Source organism: Accipiter gentilis, unplaced genomic scaffold, assembly GCF_929443795.1.
Source record: "Accipiter gentilis unplaced genomic scaffold, bAccGen1.1, whole genome shotgun sequence".
Lineage (NCBI taxonomy): Eukaryota > Metazoa > Chordata > Aves > Accipitriformes > Accipitridae > Astur > Astur gentilis.
In genome coordinates this window covers 1-26267 of record NW_026060971.1, presented here as the reverse complement: position 1 = coordinate 26267, position 26267 = coordinate 1, and the positions used below count along the sequence as shown (strand labels likewise).

General features: G+C 65.0%; 2 protein-coding genes across 2 annotated transcripts; both read right to left on the bottom strand.

The window, feature by feature from the left end:
• Window positions 1-4186: 4186 nt before the first annotated feature.
• LOC126037228 (perforin-1-like) lies at window positions 4187-15851 on the bottom strand. Its single transcript, XM_049797499.1, has 3 exons — window positions 15838-15851; window positions 9439-10004; window positions 4187-6074 (listed from the first exon to the last, which is right to left on the bottom strand). The coding sequence occupies exons 2-3, from the start codon at window positions 9999-10001 to the stop codon at window positions 4295-4297; spliced, it is 2343 nt and encodes a 780-aa protein (XP_049653456.1). The 5' UTR covers window positions 10002-10004; window positions 15838-15851; the 3' UTR covers window positions 4187-4294.
• A 347-nt stretch (window positions 15852-16198) lies between these two features.
• LOC126037227 (translation initiation factor IF-2-like) lies at window positions 16199-26196 on the bottom strand (the record flags this gene model as incomplete). The annotated part of the gene is made up of 4 exons (XM_049797498.1): window positions 16199-16330; window positions 22867-22946; window positions 24121-24231; window positions 26039-26196. Coding segments are annotated over 4 exons (481 nt in total), but the record flags the coding sequence as incomplete, so codon positions are not given.
• Between the last annotated feature and the right edge of the window lie 71 nt (window positions 26197-26267).

Below are 26267 nucleotides of genomic sequence, written 5' to 3'. Positions count from 1 at the left end.
TTTAGTTTTTTTGGGGGGGGGGACACGACGACACCTACACCCTCCCCCACTGAAAAAAGTCCCCAATGTCCCGGAGGGTGACGTGGGGCTTGGGGGGTCCCCAAATTGGTGAAAGTGGGCGGGGCTCCTCGTCACCCCACAACTCGGCAACCCCCCCCCCCCTCCCCCCCCCCGTGACCCCTCCCAGTGCTCCCAGTCCCACCATTACCCACAGGCAGAACAAGGAGGGGGGGGGGGGGGGCAGTTTGGGGGCGACGCCGTGGGGTGACCCACAGATCCCGGGACCCACAGCAGAACCAGCACCCACAGTGGGGTCATGGGGGGGGGGGGGGGGCAAGGGGGTCTATGGGGCTGGGGGGGTCTATGGGGCTGGGGGGAATCTATGGGGCTGGGGGGGATCTATGGGGCTGGGGGGGGTCTTTGGGGGGGGATCTATGGGGCTGGGGGGGATCTATGGGGCTGGGGGGGTCTTTGGGGGGGATCTATGGGACTGGGGGGGATCTATGGGGCTGGGGGGGTCTTTAGGGGGGGATCTATGGGGCTGGGGGGGATCTATGGGGCTGGGGGGGGTCTTTAGGGGGATGTATGGGGCTGGGGGGGGTCTTGGGGGGGGGATCTATGGGGCTGGGGGGGGACTATGGGGCTGGGGGTTCCTTAAGGGGATCTATGGGGCTGGGGGGATATATGGGGCTGGGGGGGGTCCTTAAGGGGATCTATGGGGCTGGGGGGGTGGGGGGTCTTTAGGGGGATCTATGGGGCTGGGGGTTATCTATGGGGCTGGGGGGGTCTTTGGGGGGGGAATCTATGGGGCTGGAGGGGGATCTATGGGGCTGGGGGGGATCTATGGGGCTGGGGGGGTCCTTAAGGGGATCTATGGGGCTGGGGGGCATCTCTGGGGTTTCTATGGGGCTGAGGGGTCTTTAAGGGGATCTATGGGGCTGGGGGGGTCTGTGGGGCTGGGGGTCTATGGGGCTGGGGGGGATCTATGGGGCTGGGGGGGGTCCTTAAGGGGATCTATGGGGCTGGGGGTCTTTAAGGGAATCTATAGGGCTGGGGGGGATCTATGGGGCTGGGGGTCTTTAAGGGGATCTATGGGGCTGGGGGGGATCTATGGGGCTGGGGGTCTTTAAGGGGATCTATGGGGCTGGGGGGGATCTATGGGGCTGAAGGGTCTTTAAGGGGATCTATGGGGCTGGGGGGGATCTATGGGGCTGGGGGGGGTCTTTGGGGCTGGGGGGGATCTCTGGGGTTTCTATGGGGCTGAGGGGTCTTTAAGGGGCTCTATGGGGCTGGGGGGGGGCTCTATGGGGCTGGAAGGATCTATATGGGGTCCCTACGCAGCCGTTATGGGACCCAAAAAATTAGGAGGGGGGGGGGGGGCGGGGGAGAAAAATCTAGGGCTCACCTGTGGCAGTGGGGGGGGCCGTGGGTCGCTATGGGGCAGAAGGCCGGCGCGCGGTGACGGCGGCCTTCCGCCTTCCACGTCACGCGGGTGGATTTTATTTTTTTTCTTATTTTTCTCCCCCCCCCCCCCCCCCCCAAAGTCCCATTTCCCACCCCCACCCCCTGTTCCGGGGGGCCCAGACACGGGTGGGGGGGTTCCCACGCCCCCCCCCCCCCCCCCCACCCGCTTTCTCCGGATGTTTGGGGCCTTTGGGCGCGGCGGGTGCCAAAGAAAAAAATAAATTAAAAAAAAAAAACAACAACAAAACCAAAAAAAACCCCCAAAATCTGAGTGTTCGGTGGGGTGCTATATGGGGAGGGGGGGGGGTCTATAGGGTGCTGTGGGGTGACTGGGGGGGGGCTATGGGGGTCTATAGAGTCGTTGGGGGGTCTATAGGGTGACTGGGGCGTTCTATGGGGGTCTATAGGGTCATTGGAGGGGTCTATAGGGTCGTTGGGGGGGTCTATAGGGCGACTGGGGGGGTCTATAGGGTCGTTGGGGGGTCTATAGGGTGCTATGGGGTGACTGGGGGGTCTATGGGGGTCTATAGGGTCATTGGGGGGGTCTATAGGGTGACTGGGGAGTTCTATAGGGTCGTTGGGGGGGGTCTATAGGGCGACTGGGGGGGGTCTATAGGGTTGTTAGGGGGGTCTATAGGGTGCTATGGGGTGACTGGGGGGGTCTATGGGGGTCTATAGGGTCGTTGGGGGGGTCTATGGGGTGCTCTGGGGTGACTGGGGGGGTCTATGGGGGTCTATAGGGTCGTTGGGGGGGTCTATAGGGCGACTGGGGGGTTCTATAGGGTCGTTGGGGGGGTCTATAGGGCGACTGGGGGGGTCTATAGGGTCGTTAGGGGGGTCTATAGGGAGCTATGGGGTGACTGGGGGGGTCTATGGGGGTCTATAGGATCGTTGGGGGGGTCTATGGGGTGCTATGGGGTGACTGGGGGGGTCTATGGGGGTCTATAGGATCGTTGGGGGGGTGCTATGGGGCGACTGGGGGATCTATGGGTGACTGGGGGTTCTATAGGGTCGTTGGGGGGGTCTATAGGGTGCCATAGGGTGCCTGGGGGGCTCTATAGGGTTGTTGGGGCGGTCTATAGGGTGACTGGGGGGGTCTATGGGGGTCTATAGGGTCGTTGGGGGGGTCTATAGGGTCGTTGGGGGGGGTCTATAGGGCGACTGGGGGGGTCTATAGGGTCGTTGGGGGGTCTATAGGGTGCTATGGGGTGACTGGGGGGGTCTATGGGGGTCTATAGGGTCATTGGAGGGGTCTATAGGGTGACTGGGGGGTTCTATAGGGTCGTTGGGGGGGTCTATAGGGCGACTGGGGGGGTCTATAGGATTCTTGGGGACATCTGTAGGGTGCTATGGGGTGACTGGGGGGGTCTATGGGGGTCTATAGGGTCGTTGGGGGGGGTCTATGGGGTGCTCTGGGGTGACTGGGGGGGTCTATGGGGGTCTATAGGGTCGTTGGGGGGGTCTATAGGGTGACTGGGGGGTTCTATAGGGTCGTTGGGGGGGTCTATAGGGCGACTGGGGGGGTCTATAGGGTCGTTGGAGGGGGTCTATAGGGCAACTGGGGGTGTCTATAGGGTCGTTAGGGGGGTCTATAGGGTGCTATGGGGTGACTGGGGGGGTCTATGGGGGTCTATAGGGTCGTTGGGGGGGGTCTATGGGGTGCTCTGGGGTGACTGGGGGGGTCTATGGGGGTCTATAGGGTCGTTGGGGGGGTCTATAGGGCGACTGGGGGGTTCTATAGGGTCGTTGGGGGGGTCTATAGGGCGACTGGGGGGGTCTATAGGGTCGTTGGAGGGGGTCTATAGGGCAACTGGGGGTGTCTATAGGGTCGTTAGGGGGGTCTATAGGGTGCTATGGGGTGACTGGGGGGGTCTATGGGGGTCTATAGGATCGTTGGGGGGGTCTATGGGGTGCTCTGGGGTGACTGGGGGGGTCTATGGGGGTCTATAGGGTCGTTGGGGGGGTCTATGGGGTGCTCTGGGGTGACTGGGGGGGTCTATGGGGGTCTATAGGGTCATTGGAGGGGTCTATAGGGTGACTGGGGGTTCTATAGGGTCGTTGGGGGGGTCTATAGGGTGACTGGGGGGGTCTATAGGGTCGTTGGAGGGGGTCTATAGGGCAACTGGGGGTGTCTATAGGGTCGTTGGGGGGGTCTATAGGGAGCTATGGGGTGACTGGGGGGGTCTATGGGGGTCTATAGGGTCGTTGGGGGGGTCTATGGGGTGCTATGGGGTGACTGGGGGGGTCTATGGGGGTCTATAGGGTCGTTGGGGGGGCCTATGGGGTGCTATGGGGTGACTGGGGGGGTCTATGGGGGTCTATAGGATCGTTGGGGGGGTGCTATGGGGCGACTGGGGGATCTATGGGTGACTGGGGGTTCTATAGGGTCGTTGGGGGGGTCTATAGGGTGCCATAGGGTGCCTGGGGGGCTCTATAGGGTTGTTGGGGCGGTCTATAGGGTGACTGGGGGGGTCTATGGGGGTCTATAGGGTCGTTGGGGGGGTCTATAGGGTGCTATGGGGTGACGGGGGGGATCTATGGGGTGACTGGGGGTGTCTGGGGGGTGTCTGGGACATCTATAGGGTGCCGGGGGGGCGGTGTCTACCTGAGGTCTGTGGTCCTGAAGACCCCTCCCAGTGCCTCCCAGTAGCTCCCAGTGCCTCCCAGTAGCTCCCAGTCCCTGCCCAAAGACCTCACGGACTCGGGGGCTGCTGCAAAAAAAGCGTTTAATCGCCTCCTGCCCCCCCCCCCCAGCCTCGAGCGGAGCTCCCATCATGCCTTGCAACGCCGGAATTGGGGATCCGAGGCGGGATTCGGGGCTGGATGGACGCTATGGGGCTGGAGGACCCCATCCGGAGCTGGATGACGGATCCGGAGCTGGCGGATCCTTCTGGAAGCCGGATGATGGATCCTGGAGGTTTGGTGGATCCTTCTGGAAGCCGGAAGATGGATTCCGGGGGTCTGGAAGACCCTTCTTGAAGATGGAAGATGGATTCCAGAGGTTTGGAAGACCCTTCTTGAAGCCGGAAGATGAATTCCGGAGGTCTGGTGGATCCTTCTTGAAGATGGAAGATGAATTCCGGAGGTTTGGAAGACCCTTCTTGAAGCCGGAAGCTGGATTCCAGAGGTTTGGAAGACCCTTCTTGAAGCCGGAAGATGGATTCCGGAGATCTGGTGGATCCTTCTTGAAGATGGAAGATGAATTCCGGAGGTTTGGAAGACCCTTCTTGAAGCCGGATGATGGCTCCACCTCGGAAGAACGCTCCTCAACACCAAACCAAGGTTCTGGGAGATCACCGAAAGCATCCGTAGGCTCACCCAACAGCTCCGGATCGTCTCCAAGGTCTTCCCCGAAACCCGTCTCCATCTCTCGGGGTTCGGCAAACGAGCCGTTGCTCCCGGCGGACCCCCAAAAAGCTTCCAGGTGGGCGTTCTCGGCGCCATCTTCCTCCTCCTCCTCCTCTTCGTCTTGGTTGGGCCAGTTCACCGGGCCATCTCCGGGGCCGGGAGGCCACCGGGAGAATCGGTAGAGCCTCCCGTTGTCCTCGGGGGGTTGCGGCACGTAGTCGTGGCAAAGGGGTCCCCCCAAGGAGGGTCCGCACGTCGCCCGGTAGCTGAACTCCAAGCGCCCGCCGCCGGGAAAACAAACGATTTCCCGGTCGGCGCCGGCTTCCACCGGCTCCTCGCAGACCCCCAACAAATCGTCGTCCCACTTGTTGTCCTCGTCCCACACCTCCACCCTCAATTTGGCGCCGGGGGGCAACTCCGTCGTCCCCAAATCTAACCGAGCCCCCCACCGCGGCCGGTCGTTGTTCCACACCGTGGCAGTCTGCGCCCGCCGCCCTCCGAAAATCACCCGGACGTAAGCGTCGGTCATGGAGAAGTGGTCCCCGCGCCAACCCCGCCCGCCTTGCACCAAGACGGTCAACCGCGCCAAACCGCGCCGCCGCGAGCAACAGTCGGAGGTGACGACGGCGTCGGCGGGGCAACCGCATTGACACGGCCCAGCGAGATGGCCGCCGGGGCAGGCCCGGCTACAGTTGACCCGCAAAGCCCGCCAAGCGATGTAATGGCCGACGGCCGCCCGTAACGCCGCTCGCCGGGGCTCGTGCCGGGGCAAGAGGGTGTGGAGAGGACGAACGTCGGCCGCCACCAACCCCGGGACGGCGGGGAGGCCTTGCAGCCATTTTGCGTAGGCCTCAGGCCTGCCGTAGAGTAGGTCGCCATGTTGTTCTCCTCCTTCCACCTCCACCAACCGCTCGCCGTAGACTTCGTTGAAGGTGGCGTTGGCTTCGTTGTTCGCCCGCGCCCGGCGGCACGCGGCGGCCGTGGCGCCGATTCTCCCGGCCCCTCCGCCGGCCGTCACCTCCACCCCTAAACAATCGGCCACTTCTCGGACGCTGGCGCCCGTCATGGAAGCCCGGCAGGAACGGATGGCGGTGACGGCACGGAGACGCCCGCCCAGTTGGGCTCCCCGGATGTAATGGGTGCCGTAGGCGGCCAGAAGCTCGGCGTAGTCGGCCGCCGTGGCGGGGGTGAAGCGGGGGGGCAGGGCCCGTACGGCGCGGATGAAGTGGGGGGACGGGCGGGCGCGGGGGGAGACCTGGGTCCTGTGAGGGGGGAACGGACACACGGAAAGGGGGGGGGGGGGGGGGGTGAGACGTGGCGGCGGAGGTCTATGGGGTGACTGGGGAGGGGGGGGTCTACGGGGTGATTTGGGGGGTCTATGGGGTGATTGGGGGGGTCTCTGGGGTGATTGGGGGGTCTATGGGGTGATTTGGGGGTGTTGGATGGGTCTCTGGGGTGATTTGGGGGGGTCCATGGGGTGACTGGGGGGTCTATGGGGTGACTGGGGGGGTCTATGGGGTGATTTGGGGGGGTCTATGGGGTGACTGGGGGGGTCTACAGGGTGATTTGGGGGGTCTATGGGGTGATTGGGAGGGTCTATGGGGTGATTTGGGGGGTCTATGGGGTAACCGGGGGGGTCTCTGGGGTGATTGGGGGGTCTACAGGGTGATTTGGGGGTGTTGGATGGGTCTATGGGGTGACTGGGGGGGGTCTACAGGGTGATTTGGGGGGTCCATGGGGTGATTGGGAGGGTCTATGGGGTGATTTGGGGGGTCTATGGGGTAACTGGGGGGGTCTATGGGGTGATTTGGGGGGTCTATGGGGTAACTGGGGGGGTCTATGGGGTGATTTGGGGGGTCTATGGGGTAACCGGGGGTTCTCTGGGGTGATTGGGGGGTCTATGGGGTGATTTGGGGGGGTCTACAGGGTGATTTGGGGGTGTTGGATGGGTCTCTGGGGTGACTGGGGGGTCTATGGGGTGACTGGGGGGGGTGTACAGGGTGATTTGGGGGGTCTATGGGGTGATTGGGAGGGTCTCTGGGGTGATTTGGGGGGTCTATGGGGTAACTGGGGGGGTCTCTGGGGTGATTGGGGGGGTCTACAGGGTGATTTGGGGGTGTTGGATGGGTCTCTGGGGTGACTGGGGGGTCTATGGGGTGACTGGGGGGGGTCTACAGGGTGATTTGGGGGGTCTATGGGGTAACCGGGGGGGTCTCTGGGGTGATTGGGGGGTCTATGGGGTGATTTGGGGGTGTTGGATGGGTCTCTGGGGTGACTGGGGGGGTCTATGGGGTGATTTGGGGGGTCTATGGGGTAACTGGGGGGGTCTCTGGGGTGATTGGGGGGTCTATGGGGTGATTTGGGGGTGTTGGATGGGTCTATGGGGTGACTGGGGAGGGGGGGGTCTACGGGGTGATTTGGGGGGTCTATGGGGTGACTGGGGGGGTCTATGGGGTGATTTGGGGGTGTTGGATGGTCTCTGGGGTGACTGGGGGGGTCTATGGGGTGACTGGGGGGTGTAGGGGGGGCCTGCAGGGTGCTATGGGGTGTCAGGGGGGTTTATGGGGTGACTGGGGGGGTCTAGGGGTGAGTGGGGGGGTCTACGGGGTGATTTGGGGGGTGTATGGGGGGATTGGGGGGGTCTGGGGGGTCGCGTGGGGATGTTGGGGGGCTGGATGGAGGGACGGGGGGAAGGACGGGAGGACGAGGGGCCAAGGGGGAGGAGGGGCGGACGGGGGGGGGACAGAGGAGGAGGAGCTGGAGGAGCTGGAGGAAGGACAGAGGGGCTGGAGAAGACGGAGGGATGGAGGAGATGGAGAAGATGGAGGGATGAAGAAGATGGAGGGATGAAGAAGATGAAGATGGGATGAAGAAGATGGAGTAATGGAGAAGATGAAGAAGATGGAGAAGATGAAGACGGAGGGATGGAGGAGATGAAGATGGAGAAGATGAAGAAGATGGAGGGATGAAGAAGATGAAGATGGGATGAAGAAGATGGAGTAATGGAGAAGATGAAGAAGATGGAGGGATGAAGAAGATGAAGAAGATGGAGGGATGAAGAAGATGGAGGGATGGAGGAGTTGAAGATGGAGAAGATGAAGACGGAGGGATGGAGAAGATGAAGAAGATGGAAGGATGGAGAAGATGAAGATGGAGAAGATGAAGACGGAGGGATGGAGAAGATGAAGATGAAGAAGATGAAGAAGATGGAGGGATGAAGAAGATGAAGAAGATGGAGGGATGGAGAAGACGGGATGAAGAAGACGGAGGGATGGAGAAGATGGAGGGATGGAGAAGATGAAGAAGATGGGATGAAGAAGATGGAGTAATGGAGAAGATGAAGAAGATGGAGAAGATGAAGATGGAGGGATGGAGAAGATGAAGAAGATGGAGGGATGAAGAAGATGAAGAAGATGGAGGGATGAAGAAGATGGAGGGATGGAGAAGATGAAGATGGAGAAGATGAAGACAGAGGGATGGAGAAGATGAAGAAGATGGAGAAGAAGATGATGGAGCAATGGAGAAGATGAAGAAGATGGCGAGATGAAGAAGACGGAAGGATGGAGAAGATGAAGAAGATGGAGAAGATGAAGACGGAAGGATGGAGAAGATGAAGAAGATGGATGAAGAAGATGAAGAAGATGGAGGGATGAAGAAGGTGGGATGAAGAAGATGGAGGGATGGAGAAGATGAAGAAGATGGAGAAGATGAAGATGGAGGGATGGAGAAGATGAAGAAGATGGAGGGATGAAGAAGGTGGGATGAAGAAGATGGAGGGATGGAGAAGATGGAGAAGATGAAGACGGAGCAATGGAGAAGATGAAGAAGATGGAGGGATGGAGAAGATGAAGATGGAGAAGATGAAGAAGATGGAGAAGAAGATGACGGAGCAATGGAGAAGATGAAGAAGATGGAGGGATGGAGAAGATGAAGATGGAGAAGATGAAGAAGATGGAGAAGAAGATGACGGAGCAATGGAGAAGATGAAGAAGATGGAGGGATGGAGAAGATGAAGATGGAGAAGATGAAGAAGATGGAGAAGAAGATGACGGAGCAATGGAGAAGATGAAGAAGATGGCGAGATGAAGAAGACGGAAGGATGGAGAAGATGAAGAAGATGGAGAAGATGAAGACGGAAGGATGGAGAAGATGAAGAAGATGGATGAAGAAGATGAAGAAGATGGAGGGATGAAGAAGGTGGGATGAAGAAGATGGAGGGATGGAGAAGATGAAGAAGATGGAGGGATGAAGAAGGTGGGATGAAGAAGATGGAGGGATGGAGAAGATGAAGATGGAGAAGATGAAGACGGAGGGATGGAGAAGATGATGAAGATGGAGAAGAAGATGACGGAGCAATGGAGAAGATGAAGAAGATGGCGGGATGAAGAAGACGGAAGGATGGAGAAGATGGAGGGATGGAGAAGATGAAGATGGAGAAGATGAAGACGGAAGGATGGAGAAGATGAAGAAGATGGAGAAGAAGATGACGGAGCAATGGAGAAGATGAAGAAGATGGAGAGATGAAGATGAAGATGAAGGAGCTGGAGGAGACCCCCGAGGAGGAGGAGGAGGAGGAGGAGGAGGAGGAGGAGGAGGAGGAGGCGGAGGAAGCAGACGGAGACCCACCAGTAGTGGACGCAGCGCAGCTCCAGGCTGGCGAAGGCGTAGCGGTCCTCCCGTTGCTTCTGGAGCCCGAACTCGGCCACCCGCGAGTGGGACCCGGCCACGGTCAACGCCCCGTGAGCACCCGGTCCCACGGCCCCGCCCAAACCCACCCGCCAACCCCGGGCCACCTCTTCCGTCCCGGCCACCGCCGTCGCCACCGCTCGACTCCCTTCGGCCACCCGCGTCTCTTGCCGACACCGGCTTCCCGCCCGCCAAACTCCGACTCCCGTCGGCAACCGTCGCCGTCGTCCTCCGTCCAACGGATTCGGGCAGAGGACGCAGGTGACCTTCGACCCCGAGGCGTCGGCGTCGGCGTCGGCGTCGATGACCAAGACTTGACCGCCGCTGGGTTCCAGGGTGGTGACGTCCAAACCCCAACCCAACGGTTGGGTGCCGGGGACGGCGGGGACGGAGCAGGTTTTGCCGCCGGAACGCCGGCAGCGGCAGGTCGCCGGCGACCACGTTTGGAGGAAGGCGAGGGAGAGGAGGCAGAGGAAGGAGAAGGGACGGCGGCGGGGAGCCATGGTCTGGAGAAGGTCGGGGACGGGGCGGTGAGGAGGGGGACGCGGTGGGGGGGGACGGGGACGCGGTGGTGGGGACGTGGGGATGGGGACGGGGACGCGGTGGTGGGGACCGTGGGGACATGGATGAAGATGTGGCCGTGGGGACGTGGGGATGGGGACGAGGACGTGGTGGTGGGGCCGTGGGGATGGGGATGAGGACGTGGTGGTGGGGACGTGGGGATGGGGACGTGGTGGTGGGGACGTGGGGATGGGGACGTGGTGGTGGGGACATGGTGGTGGGGACGAGGACGTGGTGGTGGGGACGTGGGGACGGGGACACGGTGGTGGGGACGTGGGCACGGGGACGTGGGGACATGGATGAAGATGTGGCCATGGGGACGTGGGGATGGGGACGTGGTGGTGGGGACGTGGGGATGGGGACAAGGATGTGATGGTGGGGATGTGGGGACGGGGACGTGGTGGTGGGGACGTGGGGATGGGGATGTGGGGACATAGATGAAGATGTGGCCATGGGGACACGGTGGTGGGGCCGTGGGGATGGGGACAAGGATGTGATGGTGGGGACGTGGGGATGGGGACGGGGACGTGGTGGTGGGGACCGTGGGGACATGGATGAAGATGTGGCCGTGGGGATGTGGGGATGGGGACGAGGACGTGGTGGTGGGGACGTGGGGATGGGGACGGGGACACGGTGGTGGGGATGTGGGGATGGGGATGAGGACGTGGTGGTGGGGACGTGGGGATGGGGACGTGGTGGTGGGGACATGGTGGTGGGGATGAGGACACGGTGGTGGGGACATGGGGATGGGGACGAGGACGTGGTGGTGGGGACGTGGGGATGGGGACACGGTGGTGGGGACGTGGGCACGGGGACGTGGGGACATGGATGAAGATGTGGCCATGGGGACGTGGGGATGGGGACGTGGTGGTGGGGACGTGGGGATGGGGACAAGGATGTGATGGTGGGGACGTGGGAACATGGATGAAGATGTGGCCATGGGGATGTGGGGATGGGGACGAGGACGTGGTGGTGGGGACGTGGGGATGGGGACGAGGACACGGTGGTGGGGACGTGGAGATGGGGACGAGGACGTGGTGGTGGGGACGTGGGGATGGGGACACGGTGGTGGGGACGTGGGCACGGGGACGTGGTGGTGGGGACGTGGGGATGGGGACGGGGACACGGTGGTGGGGATGTGGGGATGGGGACAAGGACGTGGTGGTGGGGACGTGGGGATGGGGACAAGGACGTGGTGGTGGGGACGTGGGGATGGGGACGGGGACACGGTGGTGGGGACGTGGGGATGGGGACGTGGTGGTGGGGACGTGGGGATGGGGACACGGTGGTGGGGACGTGGGGATACGGATGAAGATGTGGCCGTGGGGACGTGGTGGTGGGGCCGTGGGGACGAGGACGTGGTGGTGGGGACGTGGGGATGGGGACGTGGTGGTGGGGCCGTGGGGACGAGGACGTGGTGGTGGGGACGTGGGGACGGGGACGTGGTGGTGGGGACGTGGGGATGGGGACGGGGACACGGTGGTGGGGACGTGGGGACGGGGACGTGGTGGTGGGGACGTGGGGATGGGGACGGGGACGCGGTGGTGGGGACGTGGGGACGGGGACGTGGTGGTGGGGACGTGGGGACGGGGATGTGGGGACATGGATGAAGATGTGGCCATGGGGACACGGTGGTGGGGCCGTGGGGATGGGGACAAGGATGCGATGGTGGGGATGGGGACGTGGTGGTGGGGACGTGGGGATGGGGATGGGGACACGGTGGGGATGTGGGGACGGGGACGAGGACGTGGTGGTGGGGACGTGGGGATGGGGACGAGGACGTGGTGGTGGGGACGTGGGGATGGGGACGGGGATACGGTGGTGGGGACGTGGGGACGTGGACGTGGTGGTGGGGACGTGGGGATGGGGACGGGGACACGGTGGTGGGGACGTGGGGACGTGGACGTGGTGGTGGGGACGTGGGGATGGGGACACGGTGGTGGGGACGTGGGCACGGGGACGTGGTGGTGGGGACGTGGGGATGGGGACGGGGACACGGTGGTGGGGATGTGGGGATGGGGACGTGGTGGTGGGGACATGGGGACACGGATGAAGATGTGGCCGTGGGGACGTGGTGGTGGGGCCGTGGGGATGAGGACGTGGTGGTGGGGACGTGGGGACAGGGACACGGTGGTGGGGACGTGGGGACACGGATGAAGATGTGGCCGTGGGGACGTGGTGGTGGGGACGTGGGGACGGGAACGTGGGGACATGGACAAAGATGTGGCCGTGGGGACACGGTGGTGGGGACGTGGGCACGGGGACACGGTGGTGGGGCCGTGGGGATGGGGACAAGGATGTGATGGTGGGGACGTGGGGATGGGGACGTGGTGGTGGGGACGTGGGAATGGGGACACGATGGTGGGGATGTGGGGATGGGGACGAGGACGTGGTGGTGGGGACGTGGGGATGGGGATGGGGACATGGTGGTGGGGATGTGGGGACGGGGACGTGGTGGTGGGGACGTGGGGATGGGGACGAGGACGTGGTGGTGGGGACACAGTGATGGGGACAGGGACGTGGTGGTGGGGACGTGGGGACGGGGACACGGTGGTGGGGATGTGGGGACATGGACGAAGATGTTGCCGTGGGGACGTGGGGACAGGGACAAGGACGTGGTGGTGGGGACACAGTGGAGATGTAGGGACGGGGACGTGGCGGTGGGGATGTGGGGACGGGGACGTGGGGACATGGACGAAGATGTGGCCGTGGGGACACGGTGGTGGGGACGAGGACACGGTGGTGGGGACATGGGGACACGGATGAAGATGTGGCCGTGGGGACGTGGTGGTGGGGATGTGGGGATGGGGACGTGGTGGTGGGGCCGTGGGGACAAGGACGTGGTGGTGGGGATGTGGGGATGGGGACACGGTGGTGGGGACATGGGGACACGGATGAAGATGTGGCCGTGGGGACGTGGTGGTGGGGCCGTGGGGACAAGGACGTGGTGGTGGGGATGTGGGGATGGGGACACGGTGGTGGGGACATGGGGACACGGATGAAGATGTGGCCGTGGGGACGTGGTGGTGGGGCCGTGGGGATGAGGACGTGGTGGTGGGGACGTGGGGACAGGGACACGGTGGTGGGGACGTGGGGACACGGATGAAGATGTGGCCGTGGGGACGTGGTGGTGGGGACGTGGGGACGGGAACGTGGGGACATGGACAAAGATGTGGCCGTGGGGACACGGTGGTGGGGACGTGGGCACGGGGACACGGTGGTGGGGCCGTGGGGATGGGGACAAGGATGTGATGGTGGGGACGTGGGGATGGGGACGTGGTGGTGGGGACGTGGGAATGGGGACACGATGGTGGGGATGTGGGGATGGGGACGAGGACGTGGTGGTGGGGACGTGGGGATGGGGATGGGGACATGGTGGTGGGGATGTGGGGACGGGGACGTGGTGGTGGGGACGTGGGGATGGGGACGAGGACGTGGTGGTGGGGACACAGTGATGGGGACAGGGACGTGGTGGTGGGGACGTGGGGACGGGGACACGGTGGTGGGGATGTGGGGACATGGACGAAGATGTTGCCGTGGGGACGTGGGGACAGGGACAAGGACGTGGTGGTGGGGACACAGTGGAGATGTAGGGACGGGGACGTGGCGGTGGGGATGTGGGGACGGGGACGTGGGGACATGGACGAAGATGTGGCCGTGGGGACACGGTGGTGGGGACGAGGACACGGTGGTGGGGACATGGGGACACGGATGAAGATGTGGCCGTGGGGATGTGGTGGTGGGGATGTGGGGATGGGGACGTGGTGGTGGGGCCGTGGGGACAAGGACGTGGTGGTGGGGATGTGGGGATGGGGACACGGTGGTGGGGACATGGGGACACGGATGAAGATGTGGCCGTGGGGACGTGGTGGTGGGGCCGTGGGGACAAGGACGTGGTGGTGGGGATGTGGGGATGGGGACACGGTGGTGGGGACATGGGGACACGGATGAAGATGTGGCCGTGGGGACGTGGTGGTGGGGACGTGGGGACGGGGACATGGTGGTGGGGACGTGGGGATTGGGACAGGGACACGGTGGTGGGGACGTGGGGACGGGGACAAGGACGTGGTGGTGGGGACACAGTGATGGGGACGTGGTAGTGGGGCTGTGGGGATGGGGCTGTGGGGATGGGGACACGGTGGGGACGTAGGGACAAGGACGTGGTGGTGGGGACGTGGGGACGTGGACAGGGACGTGGTGGTGGGGACGTGGGGACGGGGACGTGGTGGTGAGGACGTGGGGGATGAGGACGTCATGGTGGGGACGTGGGGATGGGGACAGGGACACGGTGGTGGGGACGTGGGGACATGGACGAAGATGTGGCCATGGGGATGTGGGGACGGGGACAGGGACGTGGTGGTGGGGCCGTGGGGATGGGGACACGGTGGGGACATGGGGACGAGGACGTGGTGGTGGGGACGTGGCTGTGGTGGTGGGGACACGGCGGGGACGGAGAGACGGTGGTGGGGCCGTGGGCACAGGGACGGGGACGTGATGGTGGGGACGTTGGGATGGGGATGTGGGGACGGGGACGTGGCGGTGGGGACGTGGGGATGGGGACACGGTGGTGGGGACACGGTGGTGGGGACGTGGGGACACGGATGAAGATGTGGCCGTGGGGACGTGGTGGTGGGGACGTGGACATGGTGGTGGGGACGTGGGGACACGGATGAAGATGTGGCTGTGGGGACGTGGTGGTGGGGACGTGGGGATGGGGACATGGTGGTGGGGACATGGGGACATGGATGAAGATGTGGCCGTGGGGACGTGGTGGTGGGGACGTGGGGATGGGGACACGGTGGTGGGGACGTGGGGATGGGGACGGGGACGTGGTGGTGGGGACCGTGGGGACATGGATGAAGATGTGGCCATGGGGATGTGGGGATGGGGACAAGGACGTGGTGCTGGGGACGTGGGGATGGGGATGGGGACACGGTGGGGATGTGGGGACGGGGACGAGGACGTGGTGGTGGGGACGTGGGGATGGGGATGAGGACACGGTGGTGGGGACGTGGGGACGGGGACGTGGTGGTGGGGACGTGGGGATGGGGACACGGTGGTGGGGCCGTGGGGATGGGGACAAGGACGTGATGGTGGGGACGTGGGGATGGGGACGGGGACGCGGTGGTGGGGACGTGGGGACGGGGACGTGGTGGTGGGGACGTGGGGACGGGGATGTGGGGACATGGATGAAGCTGTGGCCATGGGGACACGGTGGTGGGGCCGTGGGGATGGGGACAAGGATGCGATGGTGGGGATGGGGACGTGGTGGTGGGGACGTGGGGATGGGGACGGGGACGCGGTGGTGGGGACCGTGGGGACATGGATGAAGATGTGGCCGTGGGGACGTGGGGATGGGGATGAGGACGTGGTGGTGGGGACGTGGGGATGGGGACGGGGACACGGTGGTGGGGACGTGGGGACGGGGACACGGTGGTGGGGACGTGGGGATGGGGACGAGGACGTGGTGGTGGGGACGTGGGGACGGGGACACGGTGGTGGGGACGTGGGGATGGGGACGAGGACGTGGTGGTGGGGACGTGGGGACGGGGACGTGGGGACATGGATGAAGATGTGGCCGTGGGGACGTGGTGGTGGGGACGTGGACACGGTGGTGGGGCCGTGGGGACGAGGACGTGGTGGTGGGGCCGTGGGGATGGGGACACGGTGGGGGTTGGGCCGGGGTGTGGCCGTGGGGGGTGGGGTGGGGGTGGGGGTCCCACGGGGTCCACGCCGGGACGGGGGTGGGGGGGGATGGGAGGGGTGGTGGGTACTCACCGGCGGCAGCGACACCCGTGGGTGGGGTGGGGGAGGGGAGAAGGGGGGAGGGGGGGGTTGACCGTCACCCCGTCACATCCTCTCCCCTCCCCCGCTGCGTGTCATCGACGCCTCCCCTCCCCCCAAAACCCCAAAACCACCCAAAAACCACCCAAAAAATTTGAATTTTTGGGGTTTGGTTGGTTTTTGGGGCCCCCCCCCCCAAAAAAAAAAAAACCCCCAATAACAACCGGGTTAAATTTTGGGGTGAAAAGTGCTTTATTTGGGGTTTTTCCCCCCTCCCCCACCCATGGGTGCTCGCCAGAGGTGGGGTGCGCCCCCCTCCCCCCCCCCCCACACCTTCCACGGGCAGGAAGTGACGTCATTCGGGACAGGAAGCGGGGGCTGGGCGATGAGGGCGGGGTTTAAGGCTGGGGGGGGGAGTGTTGGCCAATGAGGGGGAGGGGGCGGAGCGTCGGGAGGCTCCGCCCCCTCCCCCTCCCCCAATCATCACCTGGGAGGGGTGAAAGCAGAGTGGTCGGTGCTGGCCCAGTCACTCCCAGTTCGTCCCAGTAACCTCCCAGTTTATCCCAGTGACACCCCCACTCGCTCCCAGTTCAGCCCAGTTTCCCCCAGTTCGTCCCAGTAACACCCCACTCACTCCCAGTTCCCTCCAGTAACCCTCCCGGTCACTCCCAGTGCCCCCCAGTTTGTCCCAGTAACCCCCCCAGTCTCTCCCAGTTCCCCCCAGTCCCTCCCAGTTCCCCCCAGTAACCCCCCCAGTCCCTCCCAGTCCCCCCAGTAACACCCCCAGTCCCCCCCAGTCACTCCCAGATCATCCCAGTTCCCCCAGTAACGCCTCCACTTACTCCCAGTCCCCCCCAGTAACCCCCCCCAGTCACTCCCAGTCCCCCCAGTAACCCCCCCCAGTCACTCCCAGTCCCCCCAGTAACCCCCCCAGTCACTCCCAGTCCCCCCCAGTTTGTCCCAGTAACACCCCACTCACTCCCAGTTCATCCCAGTTCCCTTCAGTAACCCTCCCGGTCACTCCCAGTCCCTCCCAGTTCCCCCCAGTAACCCTCCCGGTCACTCCCAGTCCCTCCCAGTTCCCCCCAGTAACCCCCCCAGTCCCTCCCAGTTCCCCCCAGTAACCCCCCCAGTCACTCCCAGATCATCCCAGTTCCCCCAGTAACCCCTCCACTTACTCCCAGTCCCCCCAGTAACACCCCCAGTCACTCCCAGTCCCCTCCAGTTCATCCCAGTAATACCCCCAATCACTCCCAGTTCCCCCCAGTAACCCCCCCAATCACTCCCAGTCCCCCCAGTAACCCCCCAGTCACTCCCAGTTCCCCCCAGTAACCCCCCCAGTCACTCCCAGGCCCCCCCAGTTTGTCCCAGTAACACCCCACTCACTCCCAGTTCATACCAGTTCCCTTCAGTAACCCTCCCGGTCACTCCCAGTCCCTCCCAGTCCCCCCCAGTAACCCCCCCAGTCCCTCCCAGTTCCCCCCAGTAACACCCCCAGTCCCTCCCAGTTCCCCCCAGTAACCCCCCCAGTCACTCCCAGTCCCCCCAGTAACCCCCCCAGTCACTTCCAGTCCCCCCCAGTTTGTCCCAGTAACACCCCACTCACTCTCAGTTCATCCCAGTTCCCTTCAGTAACCCTCCCGGTCACTCCCAGTCCCTCCCAGTTCCCCCCAGTAACCCCCCAGTCACTCCCAGATCATCCCAATTCCCCCAGTAACCCCTCCACTTACTCCCAGTCCCCCCAGTAACACCCCCAGTCACTCCCAGTTCCCTCCACTTCATCCCAGTAACACCCCCAGTCCCTCCCAGTTCCCCCCAGTAACCCCCCCAGTCCCTCCCAGTCCCCCCAGTAATCCCCCCAGTCACTCCCAGTTCCCCCAGTAACCCCCCCAATCACTCCCAGTCCCCCCAGTAACCCCTCCAGTCACTCCCAGTCCCCCCAGTAACACCCCCAGTCCCTCCCAGTCCCCTCCAGTTCATCCCAGCTCCCCCCCAACCCCCCCCCAGTCCCTCCCAGTTCCCCCCCAGTCCCCTCCAGTTCACCCCAGCCCCCCCCCCCAGCCCCCCCCAGTCCCTCCCAGTTCCCCCCAGTAACCCCCTAGTCCCTCCCAGTTCCCCCCAGTAACCCCCCAGTCACTCCCAGATCATCCCAGTTCCCCCAGTAACCCCTCCACTTACTCCCAGTCCCCCCAGTAACACCCCCAGTCACTCCCAGTCCCCCCAGTAACCCCTCCAGTCACTCCCAGTCCCCCCCAGTTTGTCCCAGTAACACCCCACTCACTCCCAGTTCATCCCAGTTCCCTTCAGTAACCCTCCCGGTCACTCCCAGTCCCTCCCAGTCCCCCCCAGTAACCCCCCCAATCACTCCCAGTCCCCCCAGTAACCCCCCAGTCCCTCCCAGTTCCCCCCAGTAACCCCCCCAGTCACTCCCAGTCCCCCCAGTAACCCCCCCAGTCACTTCCAGTCCCCCCCAGTTTGTCCCAGTAACACCCCACTCACTCCCAGTTCATCCCAGTTCCCTTCAGTAACCCTCCCGGTCACTCCCAGTCCCTCCCAGTTCCCCCCAGTAACCCCCCAGTCCCTCCCAGTTCCCCCCAGTAACCCCCCCAGTCACTCCCAGATCATCCCAGTTCCCCCAGTAACCCCTCCACTTACTCCCAGTCCCCCCAGTAACACCCCCAGTCACTCCCAGTCCCCTCCACTTCATCCCAGTAACACCCCCAGTCACTCCCAGTCCCCCCCAGTAACCCCCCCAATCACTCCCAGTCCCCCCAGTAACCCCTCCAGTCACTCCCAGTCCCCCCCAGTAACCCCTCCAGTCACTCCCAGTCCCCCCAGTAACCCCCCAGTCCCTCCCAGTTCCCCCCAGTAACCCCCCCAGTCACTCCCAGTCCCCCCCAGTTTGTCCCAGTAACACCCCACTCACTCCCAGTTCATCCCAGTTCCCTTCAGTAACCCTCCCGGTCACTCCCAGTCCCTCCCAGTCCCCCCCAGTAACCCCCCCAGTCTCTCCCAGTTCCCCCCAGTAACCCCCCAGTCCCTCCCAGTTCCCCCCAGTAACCCCCCCAGTCACTCCCAGATCATCCCAGTTCCCCCAGTAACCCCTCCACTTACTCCCAGTCCCCCCAGTAACACCCCCAGTCACTCCCAGTCCCCTCCACTTCATCCCAGTAACACCCCCAGTCCCTCCCAGTTCCCCCCAGTAACCCCCCCAGTCCCTCCCAGTCCCCCCAGTAATCCCCCCAGTCACTCCCAGTTCCCCCAGTAACCCCCCCAATCACTCCCAGTCCCCCCAGTAACCCCTCCAGTCACTCCCAGTCCCCCCAGTAACCCCCCAGTCCCTCCCAGTTCCCCCCCCAGTCACTCCCAGTCCCCCCAGTAACACCCCCAGTCCCTCCCAGTCCCCTCCAGTTCATCCCAGCTCCCCCCCAACCCCCCCCCAGTCCCTCCCAGTTCCCCCCCAGTCCCCTCCAGTTCACCCCAGCCCCCCCCCCCAGCCCCCCCCAGTCCCTCCCAGTTCCCCCCAGTAACCCCCCAGTCCCTCCCAGTTCCCCCCAGTAACCCCCCAGTCACTCCCAGATCATCCCAGTTCCCCCAGTAACGCCTCCACTTACTCCCAGTCCCCCCCAGTAACCCCCCCCAGTCACTCCCAGTCCCCCCAGTAACCCCCCCAGTCACTCCCAGTCCCCCCCAGTTTGTCCCAGTAACACCCCACTCACTCCCAGTTCATCCCAGTTCCCTTCAGTAACCCTCCCAGTCACTCCCAGTCCCTCCCAGTTCCCCCCAGTACCCCCCCAGTCTCTCCCAGTTCCCCCCAGTAACCCCCCAGTCCCTCCCAGTTCCCCCCAGTAACCCCCCCAGTCACTCCCAGATCATCCCAGTTCCCCCAGTAACCCCTCCACTTACTCCCAGTCCCCCCAGTAACACCCCCAGTCACTCCCAGTCCCCTCCAGTTCATCCCAGTAATACCCCCAGTCACTCCCAGTTCCCCCCAGTAACCCCTCCAGTCACTCCCAGTCCCCCCAGTAACCCCCCAGTCCCTCCCAGTTCCCCCCCCAGTCACTCCCAGTCCCCCCAGTAACCCCCCCAATCACTCCCAGTCCCCCCCAGTAACCCCTCCGGTCACTCCCAGTCCCCCCCAGTTTCTCCCAGTAACCCCCTAGTCCCTCCCAGTCCCCCCAGTAACACCCCCAGTCCCTCCCAGTCCCCTCCAGTTCATCCCAGCTCCCCCCCAGCCCCCCCCCAGTCCCTCCCAGTTCCCCCCAGTTCCCCCCCCAGTCCCCTCCAGTTCACCCCAGCCCCCCCCAGTCCCTCCCAGTTCCCCCCAGTAACCCCCCCAATCACTCCCAGTCCCCCCAGTAACCCCCCCAGTCCCTCCCAGTTCCCCCCAGTAATCCCCCCAGTCACTCCCAGTCCCCCCATAACCCCCCAGTCCCTCCCAGTTCCCCCCAGTAACCCCCCCAGTCACTCCCAGTCCACCCAGTAACACCCCCAATCACTCCCAGTCCCCCCCAGTAACCCCTCCGGTCACTCCCAGTCCCCCCCAGTTTCTCCCAGTAACGCCCCCAGTCCCTCCCAGTCCCCCCAGTAACACCCCCAGTCCCCCCCAGTCACTCCCAGATCATCCCAGTTCCCCCAGTAACCCCTCCACTTACTCCCAGTCCCCCCAGTAACACCCCCAGTCACTCCCAGTCCCCTCCACTTCATCCCAGTAACACCCCCAGTCCCTCCCAGTTCCCCCCAGTAACCCCCCCAGTCCCTCCCAGTCCCCCCAGTAACCCCTCCAGTCACTCCCAGTCCCCCCAGTAACCCCCCAGTCCCTCCCAGTTCCCCCCAGTAACCCCCCCAGTCACTCCCAGTCCCCCCAGTAACACCCCCAATCACTCCCAGTCCCCCCCAGTAACCCCTCCGGTCACTCCCAGTCCCCCCCAGTTTCTCCCAGTAACACCCCACTCACTCCCAGTTCATCCCAGTTCCCTTCAGTAACCCTCCTGGTCACTCCCAGTCCCTCCCAGTTCCCCCCAGTAACCCCCCCAGTCTCTCCCAGTTCCCCCCAGTAACCCCCCAGTCCCTCCCAGTTCCCCCCAGTAACCCCCCCAGTCACTCCCAGATCATCCCAGTTCCCCCAGTAACCCCTCCACTTACTCCCAGTCCCCCCAGTAACACCCCCAGTCACTCCCAGTCCCCTCCACTTCATCCCAGTAACACCCCCAGTCCCTCCCAGTTCCCCCCAGTAACCCCCCCAGTCACTCCCAGTCCCCCCAGTAACCCCCCCAGTCCCTCCCAGTTCCCCCCAGTAATCCCCCCAGTCACTCCCAGTTCCCCCAGTAACCCCCCCAATCACTCCCAGTCCCCCCAGTAACCCCTCCAGTCACTCCCAGTCCCCTCAGTAACCCCCCAGTCCCTCCCAGTTCCCCCCCCAGTCACTCCCAGTCCCCCCAGTAACACCCCCAGTCACTCCCAGTCCCCTCCAGTTCATCCCAGTAACACCCCCAGTCCCTCCCAGTCCCCTCCAGTTCATCCCAGCTCCCCCCCAGCCCCCCCCAGTCCCTCCCAGTTCCCCCCAGTAACCCCCCAGTCACTCCCAGTTCCCCCCAGTAACCCCCCCCAGTCCCTCCCAGATCATCCCAGTTCCCCCAGTAACCCCTCCACTTACTCCCAGTCCCCCCAGTAACACCCCCAGTCACTCCCAGTCCCCTCCCAGTTCCCCCCAGTAACCCCCCCAATCACTCCCAGTCCCCCCAGTAACCCCCCCAGTCCCTCCCAGTTCCCCCCAGTAATCCCCCCAGTCACTCCCAGTTCCCCCAGTAACCCCCCCAATCACTCCCAGTCCCCCCAGTAACCCCTCCAGTCACTCCCAGTCCCCCCAGTAACCCCCCAGTCCCTCCCAGTTCCCCCCCCAGTCACTCCCAGTCCCCCCAGTAACACCCCCAGTCACTCCCAGTCCCCTCCAGTTCATCCCAGTAACACCCCCAGTCCCTCCCAGTCCCCTCCAGTTCATCCCAGCTCCCCCCCAGCCCCCCCCAGTCCCTCCCAGTTCCCCCCAGTAACCCCCCAGTCCCTCCCAGTTCCCCCCAGTAACCCCCCCAGTCCCTCCCAGATCATCCCAGTTCCCCCAGTAACCCCTCCACTTACTCCCAGTCCCCCCAGTAACACCCCCAGTCACTCCCAGTCCCCTCCACTTCATCCCAGTAACACCCCCAGTCCCTCCCAGTTCCCCCCAGTAACCCCCCCAGTCCCTCCCAGTCCCCCCAGTAACCCCTCCAGTCACTCCCAGTCCCCCCAGTAACCCCCCAGTCCCTCCCAGTTCCCCCCAGTAACCCCCCCAGTCACTCCCAGTCCCCCCAGTAACACCCCCAATCACTCCCAGTCCCCCCCCAGTAACCCCTCCGGTCACTCCCAGTCCCCCCCCAGTTTCTCCCAGTAACACCCCACTCACTCCCAGTTCATCCCAGTTCCCTTCAGTAACCCTCCCGGTCACTCCCAGTCCCTCCCAGTTCCCCCCAGTAACCCCCAGCACCCTCCCAGTGCCTCCCAGTAACCCCCAGTTCCTCCCAGTTCCCTCCCAGTAATCCCCCCAGTCACTCCCAGATCATCCCAGTTCCCCCAGTAACCCCTCCACTTACTCCCAGTCCCCCCAGTAACACCCCCAGTCACTCCCAGTCCCCTCCAGTTCACCCCAGTAACCCCCCCAATCACTCCCAGTCCCCCCCAGTAACCCCTCCGGTCACTCCCAGTCCCCCCCAGTTTCTCCCAGTAACCCCCCAGTCCCTCCCAGTCCCCCCAGTAACACCCCCAGTCCCTCCCAGTCCCTCCAGTTCATCCCAGCTCCCCCCCAACCCCCCCCCAGTCCCTCCCAGTTCCCCCCCAGTCCCCTCCAGTTCACCCCAGCCCCCCCCCCAACCCCCCCCCAGTCCCTCCCAGTTCCCCCCCAGTCCCCCCCAGTCCCTCCCAGTTCCCCCCAGTAACCCCCCAGTCCCTCCCAGTTCCCCCCAGTAAGCCCCAGTAACCCGGCAGCGTTACCCGCCGGCGACGGCGGCGGCGACGACGGCGGCGACGATGAGGAGGGCGACGATGACGCAGGCGGCCACCAGCAGCTTCTTCTGGGGGGGGGGGGGGCAGGGTCAGGGGGGGCACCCATGGGTGGGGGGGGGGTCCTGGGTGGGGGTGGGGGCACCCACGAGTGGGGGGGGGTCCCAGGGTGGGGTGGGGGGGCCCCCATGGGTGGTGATGGGGGGTCCTGGGTGGGAACCCAGGGGTGTGTTTGGGGGTCCTGGGTGGGGGTTGGGGGGTCCTGGGTGGGTGTTGTGGGGTCCTGGGTGGGTGTGGGGGGGCACCCACGGGTGGGGGGGGGTCCTGGGTGGTTGTGGGGGGGCACCCACGGGTGGGGGGGGGTCCCAGGGTGGGGGTGGGCACCCATGGGTGGTGGTGGGGGGTCCTGGGTGGGAACCCAGGGATGTGTTTGGGGGTCCTGGGTGGGTGTTGTGGGGTCCTGGGTGGGTGTGGGGGGGCACCCACGGGTGGGGGGGGGTCCCGGGTGGGGGTGGGGGCACCCACGGGTGGGGGGGGGGTCCCAGGGTGGGGGTGGGGGGCACCCATGGGTGGTGGTGGCGGGTCCTGGGTGGGAACCCAGGGGAGTATTTGGGGGTCCTGGGTGGGTGTTGTGGGGTCCTGGGTGGGTGGGGGGGGGCACCCACGGGTGGGGGGGGGGGTCCCCAGGGGGGGGGTGGTCCCAGGGTGGGGGTGGGGGCACCCATGGGTGGTGGTGGGGGGTCCTGGGTGGGAACCCAGGGGTGTGTTTGGGGGTCCTGGGTGGGGGTTGTGGGGTCCTGGGTGGGTGTGGGGGGGCACCCACGGGTGGGGGGGGGGTCCTGGGTGGGGGTGGGGGCACCCACGAGTGGGGGGGGGGTCCCAGGGTGGGGGTGGGGGCACCCATGGGTGGTGATGGGGGGGTCCTGGGTGGGAACCCAGGGGTGTGTTTGGGGGTCCTGGGTGGGGGTTGAGGGGTCCTGGGTGGGTGTGGGGGGGCACCCACGGGTGGGGGGGGGTCCCGGGTGGGGGGGGGGGCACCCACGAGTGGGGGGGGGTCCCAGGGTGGGGGTGGGGGCACCCATGGGTGGTGGTGGGGGGTCCTGGGTGGGAACCCAGGGGTGTGTTTGGGGGTCCTGGGTGGGGGTTGGGGGGTCGTGGGTGGGTGTGGGGGGGCACCCACGGGTGGGGGGGGGTCCCGGGTGGGGGGGGGGGCACCCACGGGTGGGGGGTCCCGGGGGTGCTGACCCGTCGCGCCCCGCGCTGGCTGCGCCGCGCCGCCCCCAGGTGCTGCTGCCCCTTGCGCAGGCGGGAGCCCGAGTCCTGGATGTTGCGCTCGATCCGGTCGATCACCTCGCCCTGCACCAGTACGGACCAGTATGGAACCAGTATGGACCAGTATGGACCGGTACGCGGGCCCGTACGGACAGGCACGCGGCCGTCCGGCGGTGCTGTCGGTCACCAGTCCAGCCCAGTTCATCCCAGTGACCCCTCAACGTCCCTCCAGGAGCGTCCCGACGACCTCCCGTCCGTCCCAGTTCTCTCCCAGTTTATCCCAGTTCCCTCCCAGTGCCTCCTCGTGACCTCCCAGTCACCACCCAGTTCCTCCCAGCTCCCCCCCAGTCCCCCCCAGTTCCTCCCAGTCTATCCCAGTCACCCCCCCAGTGCCTCCCACCTCCCTCCCAGTGCCTCCCAGTTCCCTCCCAGTGCCTCCCAGTCCCCCCCAGTTCCTCCCAGCTCCCTCCCAGTCTATCCCAGTCACCCCCCAGTGCCTCCCAGCTCCCTCCCAGTCCCCCCAGTTCCTCCCAGCTCCCTCCCAGTGCCTCCCAGTTCCTCCCAGCTCCCTCCCAGTGCCTCCCAGTCCCCCCAGTTCCTCCCAGCTCCCTCCCAGTGCCTCCCAGTCTATCCCAGTCACCACCCAGTTCCTCCCAGCTCCCTCCCAGTGCCTCCCAGTCTATCCCAGTCACCCCCCAGTGCCTCCCAGTTCCTCCCAGCTCCCTCCCAGTCTATCCCAGCTCCCCCCCAGTGCCTCCCAGTTCCCTCCAGCTCCCTCTCAGTCTATCCCAGTCACCGCCCAGTGCCTCCCAGCTACCCCCCAGTGCCTCCCAGTCTATCCCAGTCACCCCCCAGCTCCCTCCCAGTGCCTCCCAGTCTATCCCAGTCCCCCCCAGTTCCTCCCACCTCCCTCCCAGTGCCTCCCAGTTCCTCCCAGCTCCCTCCCAGTCTATCCCAGTCACCCCCCAGTGCCTCCCAGTCACCCCCCAGTGCCTCCCAGTTCCTCCCAGCTCCCTCCCAGTCTATCCCAGTCACTGCCCAGTGCCTCCCAGCTCCCTCCCAGTGCCTCCCAGTCTATCCCAGTCACCCCCCAGCTCCCTCCCAGTGCCTCCCAGTCTATCCCAGTCCCCCCCAGTTCCTCCCACCTCCCTCCCAGTGCCTCCCAGTTCCTCCCAGCTCCCTCCCAGTCTATCCCAGTCACCCCCCAGTGCCTCCCAGTCACCCCCCAGTGCCTCCCAGTTCCTCCCAGCTCCCTCCCAGTCTATCCCAGTCACTGCCCAGTGCCTCCCAGCTCCCTCCCAGTGCCTCCCAGTCTATCCCAGTCACCCCCCAGTTCCTCCCAGCTCCCCCCCAGTGCCTCCCAGTCCCCCCCAGTTCCTCCCAGCTCCCTCCCAGTCCCTCCCAGTTCCTCCCAGCTCCCTCCCAGTCTATCCCAGTCACCCCCCAGTGCCTCCCAGCTCCCCCCCAGTGCCTCCCAGTCTATCCCAGTCACCACCCAGTTCCTCCCAGCTCCCTCCCAGTTCCTCCCAGCTCCCTCCCAGTGCCTCCCAGTTCCTCCCAGTGCCTCCCAGTCTATCCCAGTCACCACCCAGTTCCTCCCAGCTCCCTCCCAGTGCCTCCCAGCTCCCTCCCAGTGCCCCCCCAGTTCCTCCCAGCTCCCTCCCAGTGCCTCCCAGTCTATCCCAGTCACCACCCAGTGCCTCCCAGCTCGCCCCCAGTGCCTCCCAGTCTATCCCAGTCACCCCCCAGTTCCTCCTAGCTCCCCCCCAGTGCCTCCCAGTCCCCCCCAGTTCCTCCCAGCTCCCTCCCAGTGCCTCCCAGTCTATCCCAGTCCCCCCCCCAGTGCCTCCCAGCTCCCCCCCAGTGCCTCCCAGTGCCTCCCAGTCCCCACCTGCCCCTCGACGGTGCTCCCCAGGAGGGCGAAGAGCTCCCCCAGCTCCCGCAGGCCCCTCTCCAGCCGCTGCAGCTCCCGGTGACGGACCCCCACCTCCTCCAGCGCCGCCCGCGTCGCCCGCGTCGCCCCCAGCACCTAGGGGTGCCCCCCAGCACCTATGGGTCCTCCGTCACACCCCCCCCCCCCCAGCACCCATGGGTGCCCCCCAGAACCCATGGGGGACCCT

Coding starts and splice junctions, on each gene's coding strand:
- LOC126037228 (XM_049797499.1), bottom strand. CDS start 10,001: ATGGCTCCCCGCCGCCGTCCCTTCTCCTTCCTCTGCCTCCTCTCCCTC. Junction 6,075..9,438: donor CTGCGCTGCGTCCACTACTG/GTGGGTCTCCGT, acceptor CCCCCCTCACAG/GACCCAGGTCTCCCCCCGCG.